An 18,095-nucleotide genomic window follows, 5' to 3' on the forward strand; every position below is an offset into this window, starting at 1 on the left:
TTAAAATGACATTTGCATCTCCTGCTCCCCATCCGACAAGCTGTAATCTGTTTGATTGAACTTTCCCCCTTCTCTTTTGCATACTTGGATGTTGATGGGTATGAAGGATGGACAAAGTTTCCTTCTTTCCCATTTTCTGATTTAAACTGTAAAAAAAGCACTTTAAAGTTTCCGTTTCGAAATGTTTTGCTATCGCAATTAGCTATTTGTATCTAAAAAAAAAAAAAAAGAATTAGACTATGATTGATATCCGAATCTTTAATTTCCAAGTTGGAAAGAGGTTTTTAAACTTTCATCGTAGAGCGATCCGATTTTGATTCGAAAAAAATTATAATAAAATTACTTAAACCATAGGTATAAAGGCAGACCCATACAAAAAATATATGATAGGGATATTGTATTTATTGCTTCACCATCTCAACATTCATACAAAATTACTGCTGAGGACGAAGGGGGGATGATAACGATGATGATGAGGTCGTTGTGATATAGCTATTTACACATCCGTTCTTAAAATAAGTTTCTACATTCTAATAAGGTCTCCATAAGGTCGGGTCCGAATGACCGTTAGTCGTGGAATTAAACATGGCTCCCGCTGTAGGTGTTGCCTGTCGAGATTCCCCGTTACCATCAGGGAAATCTGCGGATCTTCCCGAAACGTTAACTTCCGATCGCTGAGATATGCTAGCTTCAGTTGCAGATCTTAACTCGTTTCCTAATAGGTGAAGAGACGAGTGGCTATACAGCTGCGGATATAGCAGTGATGGTGGTACTACCGGTGATCCAATGTACATACCCGTCGAGGAAGCACTAGTGTTATTTCCATTGCTGTAGTAACCGTGAGACGATAATAGACTGTAGCCTGGATGGCTTGCAGATAAGTAGGGACTAGTTGTAGTGCCGGGAAGTAACGATACCGTTGTCGACGGTGTTTGTTGGTTAGTTACTCCACCCAATCCCTGACGTAATTCACTCAGTCTATCAGTAAGACAAAGATCGGCCGCTGCTAGAGCATTGTTGTATCGTGAAACTAGAAGAGAATCCGCTTTGAGTAGACTACTGTTGGATTCGGTTAGGGAGGGAAAACCGGCTGGAGTTGTAGGACCTCTTTCCGAAAGACCTGATTGAAAAGAGGAGAAAGGTCTTAAATACACGAAAGCGCATAAGAAAATTAATAAATTAACTTAAGCCACGTTAAATCAAGCGAATATATTAGTTATATATAACAAAGTAAACGCTAGCGGAATAGTCGAAGCGTGGATGTTTCTGTTAATTGTTACGTCACTAGAGTATGAAAGACAAGACTAAGTACCGGATGTCAGTTGGCTGCCTGACGTACAGGTGTCATGGGATGCTGCCGACGTGCCTGCTAGGGCTCCGTCTAATTGGTAAGTGACAGCAGCCGAACCACTGAAGCCAGAACCTTGTAAAGACGAGGCTGGTGTCAGATAAGGTGTGTAATGGGAAGCATATGGTGTCCAATGGGCATCAGTTCCAGTCAGATGAAGTGCTTGAGTCGGATCTGAAAGACGAATGGTACAATTAGTAGCTTAATGACGGCTCTTCTTACATTCTCCTTCCATCTCCTACAAGAAATTCTCTAGCATTATTCCAGTTAACAAATGATAAGTTTCTTTTATATTTGCAACCGTAAATTAATTCGATCTTTAAAATAGAATCAGCGATAAATACTTTCGATGATTAACGTTTAAAATTGCATCAGTAATGGAAATACCGCAATTAAAAAGCATAAATTAAAAGTCGAGTCTCATGAGAAACTAATTATCTAGTTTCTAGCAGTTTTGTGATCGAAATGATCAATTGATCAAATTATCATCTAGCTTGATCCACGGTTTTGGGATGCGCAACTGTCACTTTTAACTGCCATCGAGAAGAAAAGAATTTCGAACCGCAAACCGTATCAGATAACCAAGAGGACGATAGAGAATTGCCGATTGTGTTAATGGCCAGAGACAGATTCTTGGCGTGGCTATAATCCTTCTCCGTATCCAAGCCACTGTTCGGAATTTCACTCCTAATTGTCTCATAATTCTACTTCTGTAAGACTGCTATGTAAAGAAAAAAGAATTTTTCCTCTTCTCTTAACTATTTATGCTATTTCTTTTGCGAATTTCTGACGTTAACAAAGATTCCTAAAAATGAAGAATTTCCTATCCAATCATTGTCGTCCATAGCCCAAATAAATCAGCGATAGGCTATTAAAATCAACTTTAATTTCTATAATATTCAAGCTATTTATTAACTATTGATTTCTCCTCAATACAAAACAAAATTTAACAACTTCATTACTAAATTAATTTATTAACAAAATAACATAATAGGCCTATAATGCTTAGAAATTACATATTTTACCAATCCCATCTCATCGATATTAAATTAAGACATTACATTTCATTTAAACGTTCGGAATTCAACATTAATTATTAAAATATTTAAGACCAAATTTATAACTGTTAATAAAAATATTATTATTAAGATTATTTAGGCAATCAAACAGTAAATTTTCCGACGATTCTCCAAGATAATATGATAAAAATTTATGCATAGGCCTATTGTTAAAGAACTGGAACAAATTTTAAATACTGTATTTGCTTCAGTTCTGCTATTTCTTAACATTTGTTTAATATCAAGTTAATTTTTAAAATTTAATTCACAGTTAAATATCTGCCTCCGTAATAATCCTTCTGTTTAATATAAGTTTAAATCTCAAACAAATGCAGGTTGTTTCATATATATTTTTCCACCAAAAAAAATTATTCATCGACAAAAATCTATATTTTATGATGCTGAAAATTCTCTTCTTTACAGTTTGATTTGTGCACAGAGAAATTGTTCCAAAAACTTGACCTATGTTCACTTAAGTAGAATTCTCCTCCGGCCTCAGATATTGCAGTATTATTTTCTCCCGTTACAAAAAGAAAATGGAGCGAACAATAGGTCAATTAAATGCTCAGTTTTTTATTACGATAAGGCCTTAAACTTATATAATATAATAATTAATAACTTCTAGTCGAAAATTAAAGAAAACGTAAAATAAAAAAACTATATATCAAACCCAGAAAGAAAGCCCAAGGGCTAGATTTGACTTCCGAGTGGATTTATTTAGTTCACGCTATAATATAACTTTCACCCTCCTCTTGCCCTAAACAAAAATAGCAAATATAGGCCTAAAATTGAGGGGGGGGGAAACATTTCCTTTATTGTGAGGTGATGTGAGTTTATAATCGTCAATGCCTATAAGCGAGATTAGAATGCGTAAAATTAAAAACCAGTTTTTTTTTACTATCTTTATTCTACAGTTATGCATTATTTACGAAATTACATAAAAATACTTATTATAAATTTAGAATTATAATAAACAGACTGCGCAGTACGTTGGAATCGCTATTATACTAATGCCACATAATAGTATAGGTTATCAATTAGACGCATACAGCGATTAAGCTATTAATTAATAAGAAGAAATGTATTGGAATTAAGTTTGAAACAAAGGCCAAAGTATCGAGAATTGCGTAAGATTGAAAACACTGGAACCGAACTCAGAAATGCAGCGCCTAGCCACCTACCCTGTAATTATTATAGTGGACTACACTCCTAAACAACAATTAGCTCCCCATCGACGCCCATAATGTAATTTGTATGCCATCCACTCTATACATTTCACGTTGTATACATGCGATACTTCTCAAATTCATATTAAAACGAGCCCTTTCAACTTTACTAGAATATATTCGAGATTGTATTATTTAAAGGGTCGATAGACATCAACTATTGAATACAAGCAGGGCGACGTCAAACCATTAAACTTCGCAAACACCGATCTTTCAATAGTAAATGCTGTATAATGGCTTAAAATGTGATAGTTAAATATTTTAGAGTGATGATGGATGCACCGACCACTCATAGTTAACGGGTTGCATAGCTGTAGTTAAGTGCGACGTATGCGTTCAAAATAATTTCGATTTACAAATTTAATAAACTTAACTTTGCACATAATTCTATATCAGTTTTCAATTTAATCATGGAAATTGATTAAAGACTGCTACTGTTGTGAGATATAATCAATTAATACAATACGTGTAGAAGCTATGCGCTTCCACTGTATATAGTAACGCGTACGGCATAACCAGTCAAACAGAATCTACATAAACGCAGCTGTTGTAGGTTTGATATACACACAACTGTATACAAATCGTAATACGGAAGACGTTAAAGTAAGCTAAGCCCTACGAAGTACGAAAATCGCAGCAGGCACTCCACATTAGGCAATTGGTAACGCGTAGGGATTAAGAATGCAACTATGTGTATACGCACGAGTGAATTTACATTTTGCACCTTTATAAATGTAGCCGTTTATTCAATATAATAAAGCCTCGCACCGTTTGATTGCATTATAGTGGGTTGAACATTTGGACTATTATATGGATTTGGAAGGCGCTTCTATATTTAACAGTCCGCTTATAATATTTAACGTGAATTTACCTTAAAGCTGGGTTTAATTATGTAGTAGCACTCCTCGTCGTAATTATAAGATCCCCCTAGCTAGCATCACAGTAAGTTACCGCACGGTATAAAAGCCTTTACAATAACAGGGAAAGGATTTTAATTGAGAGCATTTGCACACAGAAAGAGAAATATCAAGTTGTCAAAAGTGCAGAACCACTAATTGTTTTCTCCAAGTGAGCCAGACCTGTTAAGACACCGCTTAACCGCAATCTCATCCACGTCCCAACAAACAACCGTAAGAATATCGGCAAAGCAATTTGCAATATTTTTACGACCTCTCCTTTCTCATCAGCGTATGATGAATGATGATGCTGATTTGTCATGTTCAGCTACTGCTTTAAATAATGCTACTTTCAATCGAAGTCTGCCATATAGATCTCCTTCAACCGTATGACTATCAACCGCTTCTAATTACGTCCCGTAATCAATAGTTTCTCGGTGCAGTCCGTAAATTAATCTAATCTCAGTGAAAACTTGAACTAGATGACGTGATGTGGAGCTGTTGGCTCGATATTGTCAAATGGATCAATATTTTGGTCACTTAGATAGTGCTTATTTAATGAACATAAAAGCATACTTTCTATTAGTTTTTTGTCGACGTAGAAGTAAGCGAGATGTTATGGAGAATATTTGGCGTGCCTACATTTAAAAATAAAATACAGGCTGTATTGCAGTCGCTTGAGGTATTGTGTAAGAGAATGATTTTTGAGATGGATCATTTTTGAGAATTAGCCCTGAGGATAACTTTCCACGTGCACTATGACAGCTAAAATGCAGCCGAGCGGTCGAACATTCCAATCGCATCTATACACGGGGTGGAGATGATCTGTAATGCTAGGTTATGCTACCTTAGAGATAAATGACTAAACTTACCTTGGGCAGGACCGGGAGGTGCGGGCATTCGACGTGGAAGTTCGAGAGCCCACTGTTCTGCTGTCTTCCTCCTCAAATGTTCCCATTCTCGAAGAGGATCGAGAAATGTCGGACGCTGTCCAAAGGCACTGGCAAACGCCCGTAACTGTTGTTGCTGCCCTGTCAAAACACAAAATCCAATCAGCCTTCGTTATTACGCGTTATTAAGCGAACTACTAGCATACTCTTAATTATCGCAATTATAAATGCCGGCAGTCATTTGGATTAAATGACATTTAACGCTTTTTTAAACGCTTGCGTCGCCTCGAAATATGGCGCCTATCTGCTTCTCGCTATTCTTAACAATGTGTAAAGCCGGCGATCACGTGACGAACCCACTAAATATCAAACCGGGCTCTTTCCATAATACAAATGTACCTGGTAGCGAATTCCAAGATAGAGTAGATACCAGGTGAACGATGTGATTTAGTGGGCGTCGGATGACACCCGTCTAACAACGCACTTAATGATACAGCTATTCGCAGCATTAAGTCTATTATCGCTTTTTTCGTCCGCTGCACATCCCATCATAATAGTGGGGTAGAAGATATTTAATAGCCGGTCTATACTTGTAAATCCTGGAACTATAGTGCTACCGGAACAATGCAGGATTACTTTTGTTCTCCAAAATTCACGCAAGCTGTTATTGCTGAATATGACTTACATAATCGACAAAAATGATCAATTTCGGCAATTTTTTGGACAGGGTCGTTCTATAGAAGAGAAAAAATAGAATAACGTACGTTTATTTTTAACGGCGAAACACACTAATAAGCGGGGACTCACCGATCTGTGACAATTAACGATTACAGTGGTTCCCACCCTACTACGGGGCGCACCTCTCTAGGGGGGGTGCGAGTGGGCGCAAAAGAGAGAGGGATGAGGGCGGAAAAGCTTTCCTTATTTTCGTTACTAAAGCAGTTCACTCTCATAACACCCAAAAACTATAGCGCACACCCTCACTGCAATTAAAACGGCAGCAAAGTAGGTTAAAAGAATACGGACTGTATTTATTTATGTTTAAAAAAAAAGCGCTTGGGGTTTTATTTCTCGATCTAATCTTCGAATCGTTGGCAGACATATGCCCTCGCAACCGAGTCTAATTATCTGCTGCGCCGGAAGCCGCGTAATTCAAGACATGACTTGCGTCAGTCGTATACAGCCAGGTCTGTCATATACACTTGTTACTCCGGTTGTAAAAAAGCGACCATCAGCTATAATATGTTGTCTTGCCGCCACATTACCTGACTGAACTGCAGCGAGGTGCACTGACAAAAACATATTGGCTGCCTCGGAAATTACAACGCATCTCTCAAATAAATAGCAGAAATTTCAGCTCCATTGAAGCACGCCTCTGGTCTTATCTACAGCCCGTAGGCCGCCTCGGAAGAACCAGAAAACACCTGATATACAGATTAACCAACGCCCGTTGTATATAACAGATGACTATGGACGACATATCAGAAGCTCGCACCGAAAGACCAGGCGGCATGCAGATAAGGTAGAACAGAGGATGAGAATGTGGTATGCCCGATCACTTCCCTCCCCGTTACAGATACGAAGATCCCATCCGGCCTTTTCTAATACGGGGATTAACGAATTTCAAAAGCTTCTCTAGCCGGGTAGTAATGAATAATTCGAAACAGTCTCCTCCCCCGTCCAATATGAAACACCGTGATAAAGTTCAACCATTGATCCGGATGCCAGCTGTTACTGTGGACAGCTGTTGTGTTTGTGAGAAACATGTTATTAGGGGTGCGGCATGGGTTATTAGAACGGGTCAGCAAAGACTCAAAACGAGTTACGGTAGCTACAATTGGGGTGGGTGTTCGCCCGTGCCGTGCCCAGTTCGTTGCAATTCATCAACTCTATAATATACCGGTATGGTACAAGGAAGTGTTTGGGTTTCGGCGTGGCCCGGGGGACTTGCGGGGATTCACCTTGCTCTATTTTTATGGAGGCGCAACGGGGAGGAATTGCCATCGATTAATTCGCACCCCAAAGCTCGAATTGTGCGCGTAAAACCTAGCAATTTTACTCTTTTGTAAAGGATGAAGGTGCAGCAAACTGTGACGCCACGCCGCCTTTTTTCTCTTTCTCTTCTCAGTTAATTTCGATAAGTAGCTTAACTCGGGACATGCTTTATCCTCATTGAATATGTAATTAATAAATTTACGGCTTGTAGCATTTTAAGTCTTTGCAAGTGACAAAAGACGGTTTTTGGTTTCTTTTCCTTAGCTGATTTTTCTGTCTTTATTTTTGCGGTCGACTGAACCAGAAACACAGTCGACAACATTGCCAATCGACCAGAAACAAATTTTGTTAAGGAATCTCCAAAAACTGTAAACTTTTAATAATTTTATTAAAACTCTTTACTTAAAAACTACTAATTGATTTTCTTAACTTAATTTCTTCTATGCCCTACGCTAAATCGATTCGAAATCCTGATAAGAACACACCAACAAACATTGTTAACTTATTCTATAATATTAATTTTATTAATTATAATATAATTTAACTATTTATTAACATAAAAAACTATCGACTAACACAATTTACTAGTGTAACCTTCGCCGAGGAAATTTAAAATGTTTTACTTTATAAATTTTACTGGTGTTAATTATTGCAAGATATAATCTATGAGCACTTAAATGTATAATATCAATAAAGATGGATGAAACCGCTTCAATTTAAACAGTAATTAACCTCAAAAACTCGGGGCTCGTTTTATTATTTTTATCATTTGTAACACTAGTAAATTATGTTTGAATTTTTAGAATTAATTATTAAACTTAATATTATTTTTAACTATTCAGAGCATTTTAGCGGATAGCTTCCGTTACGAGTACCATTAGAAACAGTCACTCGAAGAAGAAACTATCCAATCACATATCCCAATAAACCATTCATAACAACCATTACTGGATGGCCGAACCACACCCATAATTGCCACTATAGAAGAGAAACGGCAATCGAAAGGGTGGTTCGAAACTCGACAAATGGACGTTGGGCTAAACTAGGGGAGGCGAAAGGGGAACATCAGTCATCCACATGCACTCAATTAGCGGAAACGTACGGGTCTTACTGCGTGGTTCTCTTGGTCCGTCAACGGTCACCTTGATTGCTTTACAATATGTTGCCACTTGAGGAGGACTCGTGCTGACTGTGATGGTCAACGTGAAGCTTTTACCTGTAAGAGAAACGGTAATTAGTTTCGGAAACGGCATCGATAACAAAACCGCAAACCGTTCTCTTCGCTTTTTTTATGGGAGAGAGCTTTAAAAAAATTTCTTTTTGTGTATTCTTTAAACTGTCAAATTTACAGAAAATCCCGAAAGTGAAGGTTGGATTAAGTGCGTCCCCTAAAAAAAGCAGGTGAGATGACCATAGCGATCAGCTCTTTTCCTGAAGCGACCGAGTGAATGACCAACCCGAAGAAGGGATGTCAATAATAGTTAGGAGTTAGCGTTGCTAAGCTAGATGACTTCTGACATCTGGGAGAAATCCTGACCGAATTAGATACGAGCAGTTTTTCTAACAATTCGGAAAGGTTAGTGGCTTAAGAAGGCAGCCGCCATTTTAGATTTCGGCCACTTTCGCAGCAATGCCAGAAGAATGACTACAAAAGAATTTGTTTTATCGCATACTCGAAACACAGCTCATTACATTTCTCTTGCTAGACAATGAATATACATTAATCCACTTCTTATTTATTTATTTTTTCCTTCTTTACAAAAATAAATAAATAAAAATTTTCTCTATAAACTGCTTGTTAATCCGGACTCCTAATTTGAATATTTAGTTATTGCATTTAAAATTTAAGTTTCGACAATTAGTAAAATCTATCTCAATTATAAGGCCAATTATTTACAAAATATTTTAATTTTAATTCTTTTATAAGTAAAAAGTTTCATAAAATTATCAAAAATTATTTAAGGTTTTCGAAGAATATCTCATTATTTGGCTTAATACTTTGATAAGTTAAATTTAGCATTATTTATACTTCATAACCCTTAAAATTAAACCAGAAGTTACAACCCACAGGTAATTAATCTACGGATTATGTTAAGAATTAAGTGACTAATGATTAACCTTAGACTTCTAACTAATAATTAACGTTTAACAATTTTATATAATCTAATAATAAAGGCCTACTATATACTTATACAATAGGCACAAAGAATAAAATTTTCCCACTAATTTTTAATAAGATATATAAAAAAATTAATTTTTAATAAAATTATTCGTTCAAAAGTATATACTTATTAATTTAATATACGATACAATGATTATTTTACTATTTAACTAGTGAATGATATCCTTAAATTATATAAAATCCATGTGTTAGAACTTGTATTCGATCCGCTCTGCTACAGAAAACGCGCATCTCTCGGGTCTATGACATGGCCTAACCAATTTCTATTTACTTTATATGCAATTAGTACGACACTAAAGTTTGGTAGCTTTAAAAAAAATTCTATACACGAACCTTCCATTTGAAAGGTAGAACGAGATACGCGACTTCTCTATTCCTTCCGTAACTAGAATCTAGTGACATGATTGGAAGACAGATTAAGGGGGATCAAAGGCTGTCCGACACCAAATTTGGTCGGAGTTTGTTTATTTGCTAGACCTCAACTAAATTTTGGTGTCGGACTAACCTCTATCCCACTCTTCGACGGAGCAAACGAATTTATGACGATATATTCTTGCTCTAAATCAATTTTTACATAAAAAATAGACCATAAACCAAATTTTTAATTACTTTCAACCGCATCGGTTAATAATATATTTTCTGATCTATAATAAATTTCGTGCTGTAAAGAAAAGCGTTTAAAAATTACACCATCTTCAAAATTACTTAATATTTTATTAAAGGAGATTTTCACATTTCTTCTCTTGACCTCAAGCTTCGTAATACCCTTATTATAGTATAAAAGAGGAGTACAAATGTGCATAAAGTCTGCATCTTATTCCTGTCCTCATCTTAACATGAAAAATCCGTCTTATTGAAGAGAAACTCTGAATAGATAGATGCTATCCGAATTTAATGTTATCTTCTTGCATGAACCTATAAAGATTTCGTTCGCATTAAGTTTATGTATACAAAAAAAGACGTAAAGAAATCTTATTTTTTTATGAAAAAAATAGAGGTTATGCCATTTTGTTTATTTTCTATAATAAATCCTTTTTATAAGTGTCGAATACGCGATACGTTCTAAGCTTTAAACATTGTTTAATTTACAATAATTCGTGCCTTATAAAAATCTTAGTTCTTTCTTAAATAAAATTAAAACTTTATTTTTTATATTTTTTTTCTAATCACCAGTTCAAACTCGAGTAAGTAACTAAATAAGGAAGTTACGTTTATCTATCTTCTTTCTGGATAGCCTTTCTCTTGGGAAAAGTTGCGCTCTGATCCCTTTCAGGTCGTAAGGGGCAAAAAGGTTACATTAATTGCGGATCTTTACAACATGGCACGGAATTAGCTGACCTACTTGCCGACTAGAGGTCAGTAAAAGTAATTTTTTTTTATTTATTTTGTAGGAGTTGCATCTTTTTTTTTTTCGTGGTTATTTCTTGTACGATTGTATTCCTAATGCTTCTTTCATTTCAATTGGGACGCGCTCAATTATTCATCAAGAGGGTCATTGTTGCCGATATTATATACAACTAGGGATAGAAAATAAACGAGAATTTTATCGTTCGGTTTAGCATACACACACATTAAACAATGGTCTATTATACGTAACGAAAAACCGAGTTTTAAACTCGTTTTCCACTTATAGATTTTTGCATTATTGCGGAATTTAAATAAAAATAATCATAAAATATTCCTTCAGTTCTTTGTTTACGGTCTTAATTACTAATCCGTATCCATTTAATTCCTATTGTACAGAAAATGTTTTGCTGGAAACTTATGGCAAAAAACGACAGAAAAGCAATTATCATAACCGAAAATCACTTATGGATTGCGGTTGGCCGTTGGTCGTTTCTGTAACAAACACTTAGAAAAGTATGGTTTTCTGGTTTAATTAGTGTAAAACCTAAAAAATTAGAGTGGTTAAGGTAAAAAATAAACAGGAAACAAGTCGGATGAGTCAGAGAAGCGGGCGAGGGAAAAACACAAGTTTGCGGTTGCTTGGTTGATGTGTGGTTTTGTCAGGCAAGGGCGTGACGGGAATAGTGATGTGGCGTCTGAAATCTCCAACAGTCGAACGGTGCTAATTTCACGAGACGACATTAAGCTCAGCCTCAAATGTCTCGTCCCAAGCGAATCAACTACTCTAACGCTTCCGATCAAACCGTAACGGGAAAACGAAAACGAGCGAGGGGAAAAAAAAGGCTCGAGCGCAAACACGTTAAGACTAGATTAACGATAAATTACTCGAACCTTCTCTCCTTTTAATATTTCCTTATTGTTTTCGGATGATTTGGAAACAGACCTTGGCACCCGTTAAGAAAAACAATAGAGGTGAAACGTTCTTAATTTTGATCCCCCGTTTGACCCAGTTGAACGCGCTATTTGCACCCCTAGACAATAGGGCAGTAGGTGGACCGAATTGTATTCTGTAGCTAGTTGCACCAGATAACTGTAGGTCTCTTAATAATACCCGAAGAAAATAATAATTATTAACGTGGGAATGTGTTTATATTCGTAAATTACCATCTAGAATAATTGGAATTTATGATCGTATTTTTTGTTTCTTTCTTATATGTATAATGGATGAGGGGCAGCCTTCCTATTGTAGATGTGAAACAATAAAGGTGATGTGTCATCCGATATGTTCTTGCGGTGTGCAGTGCACAAATTTCTGGATATTGGCTTGGCTGTTGGGTAAACATTCTGGCCAAGTCGGATGCAACCGTACAACGTTACCAGGTATTAAACTGTGCAAATATCGGCGGTATATATTTAATATGTAGAATTTGCCAGTGTTTTACTAAACGCGAAAAGCATTAAGCAATTCCGATTTAAATAAAAACACTGAAATTAAAGCATAACTTAAAAAACACCTGTAAATCACGCGGGAATATCTCGGTTGTGGTAGATTAAAAATCCTGACAAACTCGTGCTGGTTTTATTGATTGTTAAGCAATTCCACAGGTTTCGTCACATGGTTTTGGTTTGTAAACAAACATCACATAACCGTTATGCTTTGGAGTAACACAAAAGTAAACAAAACACTCACCTCTTCCACTTCTTCCCACGAATCTCAAATCGTTAAACTTGGCTACTTGATTTTTCATGACAGCCGATGCATTTCTTAATTCGCCACAGAAGTTCTCGTCATTTCCGGCCCTGATAGTGACCAGGGTGCCGTCAGTCACTTCACCTAGGGCCACAACCTTAAAGGCCACAGGTAGAGTTTTGTTAGATCTCCAGTGAGATGGCAACACTGAGCATACGAGATTTGGGCTTCCTGTCCTAACTAATTCACCAGGGTGTTCGCTGAGCACTTCACTCAGTGCACGCTCGCCCGATAGAAGAAAGTCGGTCATCATGTCTGTACGAACGGCAGAGTTGCCGTGCCGATCACGAGGAAGATGCATGAGGTTGTACGCAACCCGAACACCTATCTTAGACCCGACACGTTTTGCAGTGGACTGAATGGGAACGAACCACGCGCCACTCTCCCTCCCTGGATGGCTGATGCCGTATCACTCCGCCTAGTCGTGTGTGACGTAAGCGCCAATAGTAGTGTCTTCTGTCGTTCAATCTTCGCGTTTTTCTCACAGTTTTAAACGCCACTAAACACCACTCAAAATCAAATCTTCCAAGACTTAAAAACTTAAAACGTGTAATTTCAACACAGATTTATTTATTTTAAATGAGAAAAAAAGCGTAAAAAATTTCTCCAATTGAAATTAATCAGGAAGTAATAAATTACGAAGTAAAACGAATCGTTATAATTAACGACGTTTATGACGAAAACTATCAGTAATAAAGTGCATAAATCGTTACGCCAATTTATAACATTGCTATTTTTAAATTTACTAATTCCTGCATCAAAATAAATTATAATCCTACTTAATAATTTAATATTAATAAATATTTTAACACGAATTGTTAAATTATTTCAACTAATATCGTACTACAATTTAACGCGGAATGAGACAGAGAGTAAATCGCCTCCTATCAAAGAAGCGACCTGTTCCATTGTAAAATAGGGAGAGACGGTTTTACACGTGGAGTTATTGTTGAAATTATTTTCTTGTGTAGTTTAGAAATATAAAAATTTTTTAAAATTTAAATTGTGAGAATTTATCGTAATTCTTATTTAAAATAAATTAGCACAACACATATACTCTTACATCTCCACATTGAACACAGTTAATGGCTAAACTAATTGTTATACTTCTTCAAATCTGATACTTTTGCCTAATTTATTCTTGAAAATCGTTATAAATTCTATAAATTTCAATACAATTTAAGAAAAAAATTACACACAGAAGGAATAAAAGGATAATATCTAATACTATAATTTATATGACACATATAATGGAGGATAGATCATAATAGATGTATTACCCAATTAATTAATATAATAATTTATTTATTTTTTTAATTTTTTAAAAAATTTCTTAACTATCAAATATAAATATTTTGTTAGTTCTTTCGTTTCTTGATGTTATAACTCAGGTAGAGTGTAGAAAAAAGATTGAATAGAGCTTCTCTATTCTATTTTTAAAACTAGACAATTCTTTTTCTAGATTTATTTTTTTTTTAAATGAAAAAATTAGATTTGGTGAAATGGATTAAGAATGAATTTATTTTATTCGAAAACGGGAAAAAATGTTTTGTTTTTTTTCCAGTATTAGTAAAAAATTTTCTTTTGAGATGTTCTGATATAATACACTCTATGGCTATTCTACAGTAAACATGTACTCTGTGTCATAAAAGTTGCCATAAAACCTTTCTGTTGATAAGTGTGCTACGCATTCTTAATATGTAAGAAAATCTCGATATAACTTATATTGAAATTACGAGATTTTACTAACTTATTTTTAATTTTTTATCTATGGTGCAAATTACGACAATTATTTATAAAATAAAGCGATAAATTATTCAATGTGCTGTGCTTGAGTAATGAAAATTGGATAAATGTAAGGCCTTATATTATATCAAATGATATAAGTCAGTGATAATTGTGATACATCTTAAAAATTATTGTTAACGTCGGAAGTAACTTCATACATGAATGAAAGTGTAAACATTGCTCTATTTAGCTTCTCTGTCACTACACGAAAGCTCCGTTAGCTCTTTATCAATCAGAAGATGGGCGTATTTTTTTTTGTCTCGTTGACACCAATATGTCCTCCCTAAGGATTGCGGTAGGTGTTCTTGAATTATGATGCCACTTTTTTTGATGTTTATTCACCAATATCTTGCGTATTAGAATGGACTGCCGATTGTGTTTCGTATAGTACGTAAATTGAGATGCTTTTCAGTATCCAGCTGTAAAGAGGAAGACCGCTTCATCTTTCCAACGGATATTCTCCCTTGGGTCTACAAGAAAGCAAACCAGTGACGTAACTACTGTACCGCAAAATTTACGGTCGCGGGGTCCCGTATAATAAGCTTACATTTGTATTTTGTCATAGAATTTATTTAAAAGGAGACCCAATCATAACTTTTTGTTATAAGACCGGATTTTGTAGTTGTATTGGGGAAAACTTAAGCCTACTTATTTTGGCTAAGAAAGTCGGTCATGTTGCGTCACACCTTCTGTCAGACATCTTGAAGCTGTGGTAGGAATTCGTGTTTACTGACTTATTTTATATTTATAATATTTATATCAGATAATATTTTCGTGAAAGAATATTTAAGAAGTGGAATTTTATATTAAAATGATCAAATTTAATTTTAAAACTGCAACAGCGACTATAATTGGTCAATAAACGACTTTAGATGTTAATGACGAATCTTATTAAGGAGTTAATTCAAAGAACGGGTTTATTCTGCATAATTTTTCTTATATTCGAACATGATTTAGATGACTTTCTCAATTACCTAAATACTACAACTAACTAAATTACAATTAAACGACTTAGCGATTAACCTCGACATCTTTATTTTGAATTCAACTTTAGATGCATTCAGACAATTCCTATTCTTGTTCTTATTTATTTATTTTTTAAATAAAAACCGGGCTTTAGAATATCTTTTCCATTCTTATTCTTTGATAAAAATGTCGTATAAATATACTTCTTGACATCCTGTCAAAATTTCCAGCTTTAAACAGGCATATTTTGTTTCTATAACAGGATCTATTTAGAAAAACAATTCCCTTATGTAGATGATCGCATCTAATTTTATTAGTTAAGTGGATCCACTTATCACTAAATAAATGTAACTTAGAATATTAAGACTATTAAATATATTAATAACTTCATAGCAGGTCTTCTTACAGGCGTACCAGAACCATTTTTCCGGGTCTCATATTTAAGATGCTTCAAAAATATTTCTTACAAATTATTCATTCTATTGAGTCTTTTGTGTATTAAGAAAAACTTTTAAAAAATTAATTATTTAAAAAATATAATATGAATTTTAGCGTTTTTGTTTTGCTATTTTTTTTTTTGAATGTACTGGGGCCCAAAAAGTTAAGTGTTCTGGGCCTCTCTCGATATCTGATAAACCTTGTATTATGCTAATTAGTCTAATATTTCGAATATCATAATATTTAATCTTCAGTGAGTTAACTACATTTCTGTACTTTAGAAGCTTAATTAGTGGCGAAGTGTGGAGAAGGAGAACTAAGGGAGTTCGAAACTAGGGGAAGCACCTAACTGGTAAAGGACATTTTTTTTATAACTCTTTCGGCTCTGTGGGCACTAAGATGGTCTTTTTTAGGCAATTCCATATGGGTTCGGCCAGGCCCACAATGGGAACGGAGCCCAACGTATTTGGACGGACCACTCCAGAAAAATTCCTGGGAATTTTTCAACTCGTCCGGATTCGAATCGGGTTCTCCAAAGTGGAAGGTTGCCACCTTTAACTAATTTTTGACACTAATTTTTGTCATTTGATACAGTTCTAATAAACATATCAAACTTGAATTTAGACAATGGTTTAGTTATCATATCTGAAACATTAATTAATTAATCTCGATTAGTATATATTCAATAACATAAACATTATTAGTAATTTGTTGGTTTAAATAACTTACAAATCTCATTAAGCTCAGCTAGCAGTACTAATCAGAAGAAATTTATTTGAAATTGAGTAATGAAAGAATTTAATTTTTAACAAATTGTAAAGATGAGCAGCAGGGGAAACAGTGCTTCCATCGCTTCCTATCATCCTCGCCGCTTAGCTTAATTATTATATAAATAATCATATAATTTATACTTAAAATATATCCACGTCCATTTTAGGACGTAAATATATTTTAAGTATAAATTATATGATTATTTATTTTAGGATGGAAACTCAATTTTATATTAAGGTGTAAATTCTTGCGTTGAGATCTATGGAATAAAATGTTACATATGTTAATTTAATAATGAATAGTAAAAATATATAGTATATGAATATAAATTTCAGAATTCTCTTTACTATTTTAATAATTTTTGAATTATTTTCTGTTTTAAAATTTAAATGATAAAAACATATTCATGAATAATTCTATTGCAAATTTTACATTTTTTTTTATTATATATTCTTCTAGTGAGATAACAGCGTTGTTGTTTTCTTATTTACTCCATAAACAGAGCATAAAAAGCGTTTGAGATTTAAATTTTCAATGTTCAATTACGCTATTTTTCTCTACAAAACTGAAGAAATATTCTTGTAGTTTTATTATAAATACAAGAATAGTTTGTAAAAATATAGGACTATATGTTTAATGATTACGGCTTTAGAAATACGGAAATTCGCTCAGATTATTGTATACTGTTATTCAAAATTATTTTTGAGATTCATCGGAATAAAGATCTTCTTATCGAGTTAAACTAATTGATCCTTTCTATCTTCATTTTGACTGCTTAGATTTGGTTTTTTGCCTATCTAACTTCTTAGATTAGTCAATCTTTACTTCGACCTCCCAGCCATTTCCTTGTTCATCGATGTTCTGGAACGGTTGTTCAATTTCCATTCCAATTTTTCCGTTCGATCATCTTTTAACTTTATTAAAATTCTTTAAATGTTATTTAGATTTATGACTTAATTTCTATGATATTTTACAGAATAAAAACATTAGTAATTCCTCATAATATGAAGTACAAAATTATTAAGTTTAATCAAATTTAAGAATTGAAACGATTCTTAATCCAAATGTCCTAATAAAAAAGTTTTTTATTATAATTTAGAACAAGAAAATTGCAGAGTATTTTAAATAAAATTTATAAAGATTATCACAACAAATATTATTAGAATATAATTATTAAAAAATTAAAATTTTAATANTGCTTTTCTTTTAAGCTGATGCAAAATTGATGAGAAAATTAGTGATAGTAAAATAACCTACTGATTTATGGATATTTATGTAAATGATAATGAAATATTTATTATATAAAATCTGCTAACTTTAAATTTTTTTGTAGAGAAATTTCATAACTCAAAAAATCTGTTAGGTTTCGGAAAATATTTGATTTAATAGTTATTTTTCAACTAAAAAATAGTTTTTAATTACTGATATGTTTAATCCAAG

General features: G+C 34.2%; 1 protein-coding gene across 3 annotated transcripts; it reads right to left on the minus strand.

Annotated features, from left to right (window-relative positions):
• Window positions 1-382: 382 nt before the first annotated feature.
• Window positions 383-13,184, minus strand: LOC111630280 (runt-related transcription factor 1-like). 3 transcript variants are annotated; one of them, XM_023374361.1, is made up of 5 exons: window positions 12,633-13,183; window positions 8,516-8,629; window positions 5,401-5,559; window positions 1,313-1,522; window positions 383-1,120 (listed from the first exon to the last, which is right to left on the minus strand). In XM_023374361.1, the coding sequence occupies exons 1-5, from the start codon at window positions 12,991-12,993 to the stop codon at window positions 531-533; spliced, it is 1,434 nt and encodes a 477-aa protein (XP_023230129.1). In that variant the 5' UTR covers window positions 12,994-13,183; the 3' UTR covers window positions 383-530. The 3 variants fall into 3 exon arrangements, with proteins under 3 accessions (XP_023230129.1, XP_023230130.1, XP_023230131.1); XM_023374362.1 differs by having other exon boundaries at window positions 8,525-8,629; window positions 12,633-13,181; XM_023374363.1 differs by lacking the exon at window positions 8,516-8,629 and having other exon boundaries at window positions 12,633-13,184.
• Window positions 13,185-18,095: the final 4,911 nt, after the last annotated feature.

Source organism: Centruroides sculpturatus, unplaced genomic scaffold, assembly GCF_000671375.1.
Source record: "Centruroides sculpturatus isolate CEXI.00-Female unplaced genomic scaffold, Cexi_2.0 scaffold558, whole genome shotgun sequence".
In the NCBI taxonomy this organism is placed as follows: domain Eukaryota; kingdom Metazoa; phylum Arthropoda; class Arachnida; order Scorpiones; family Buthidae; genus Centruroides; species Centruroides sculpturatus.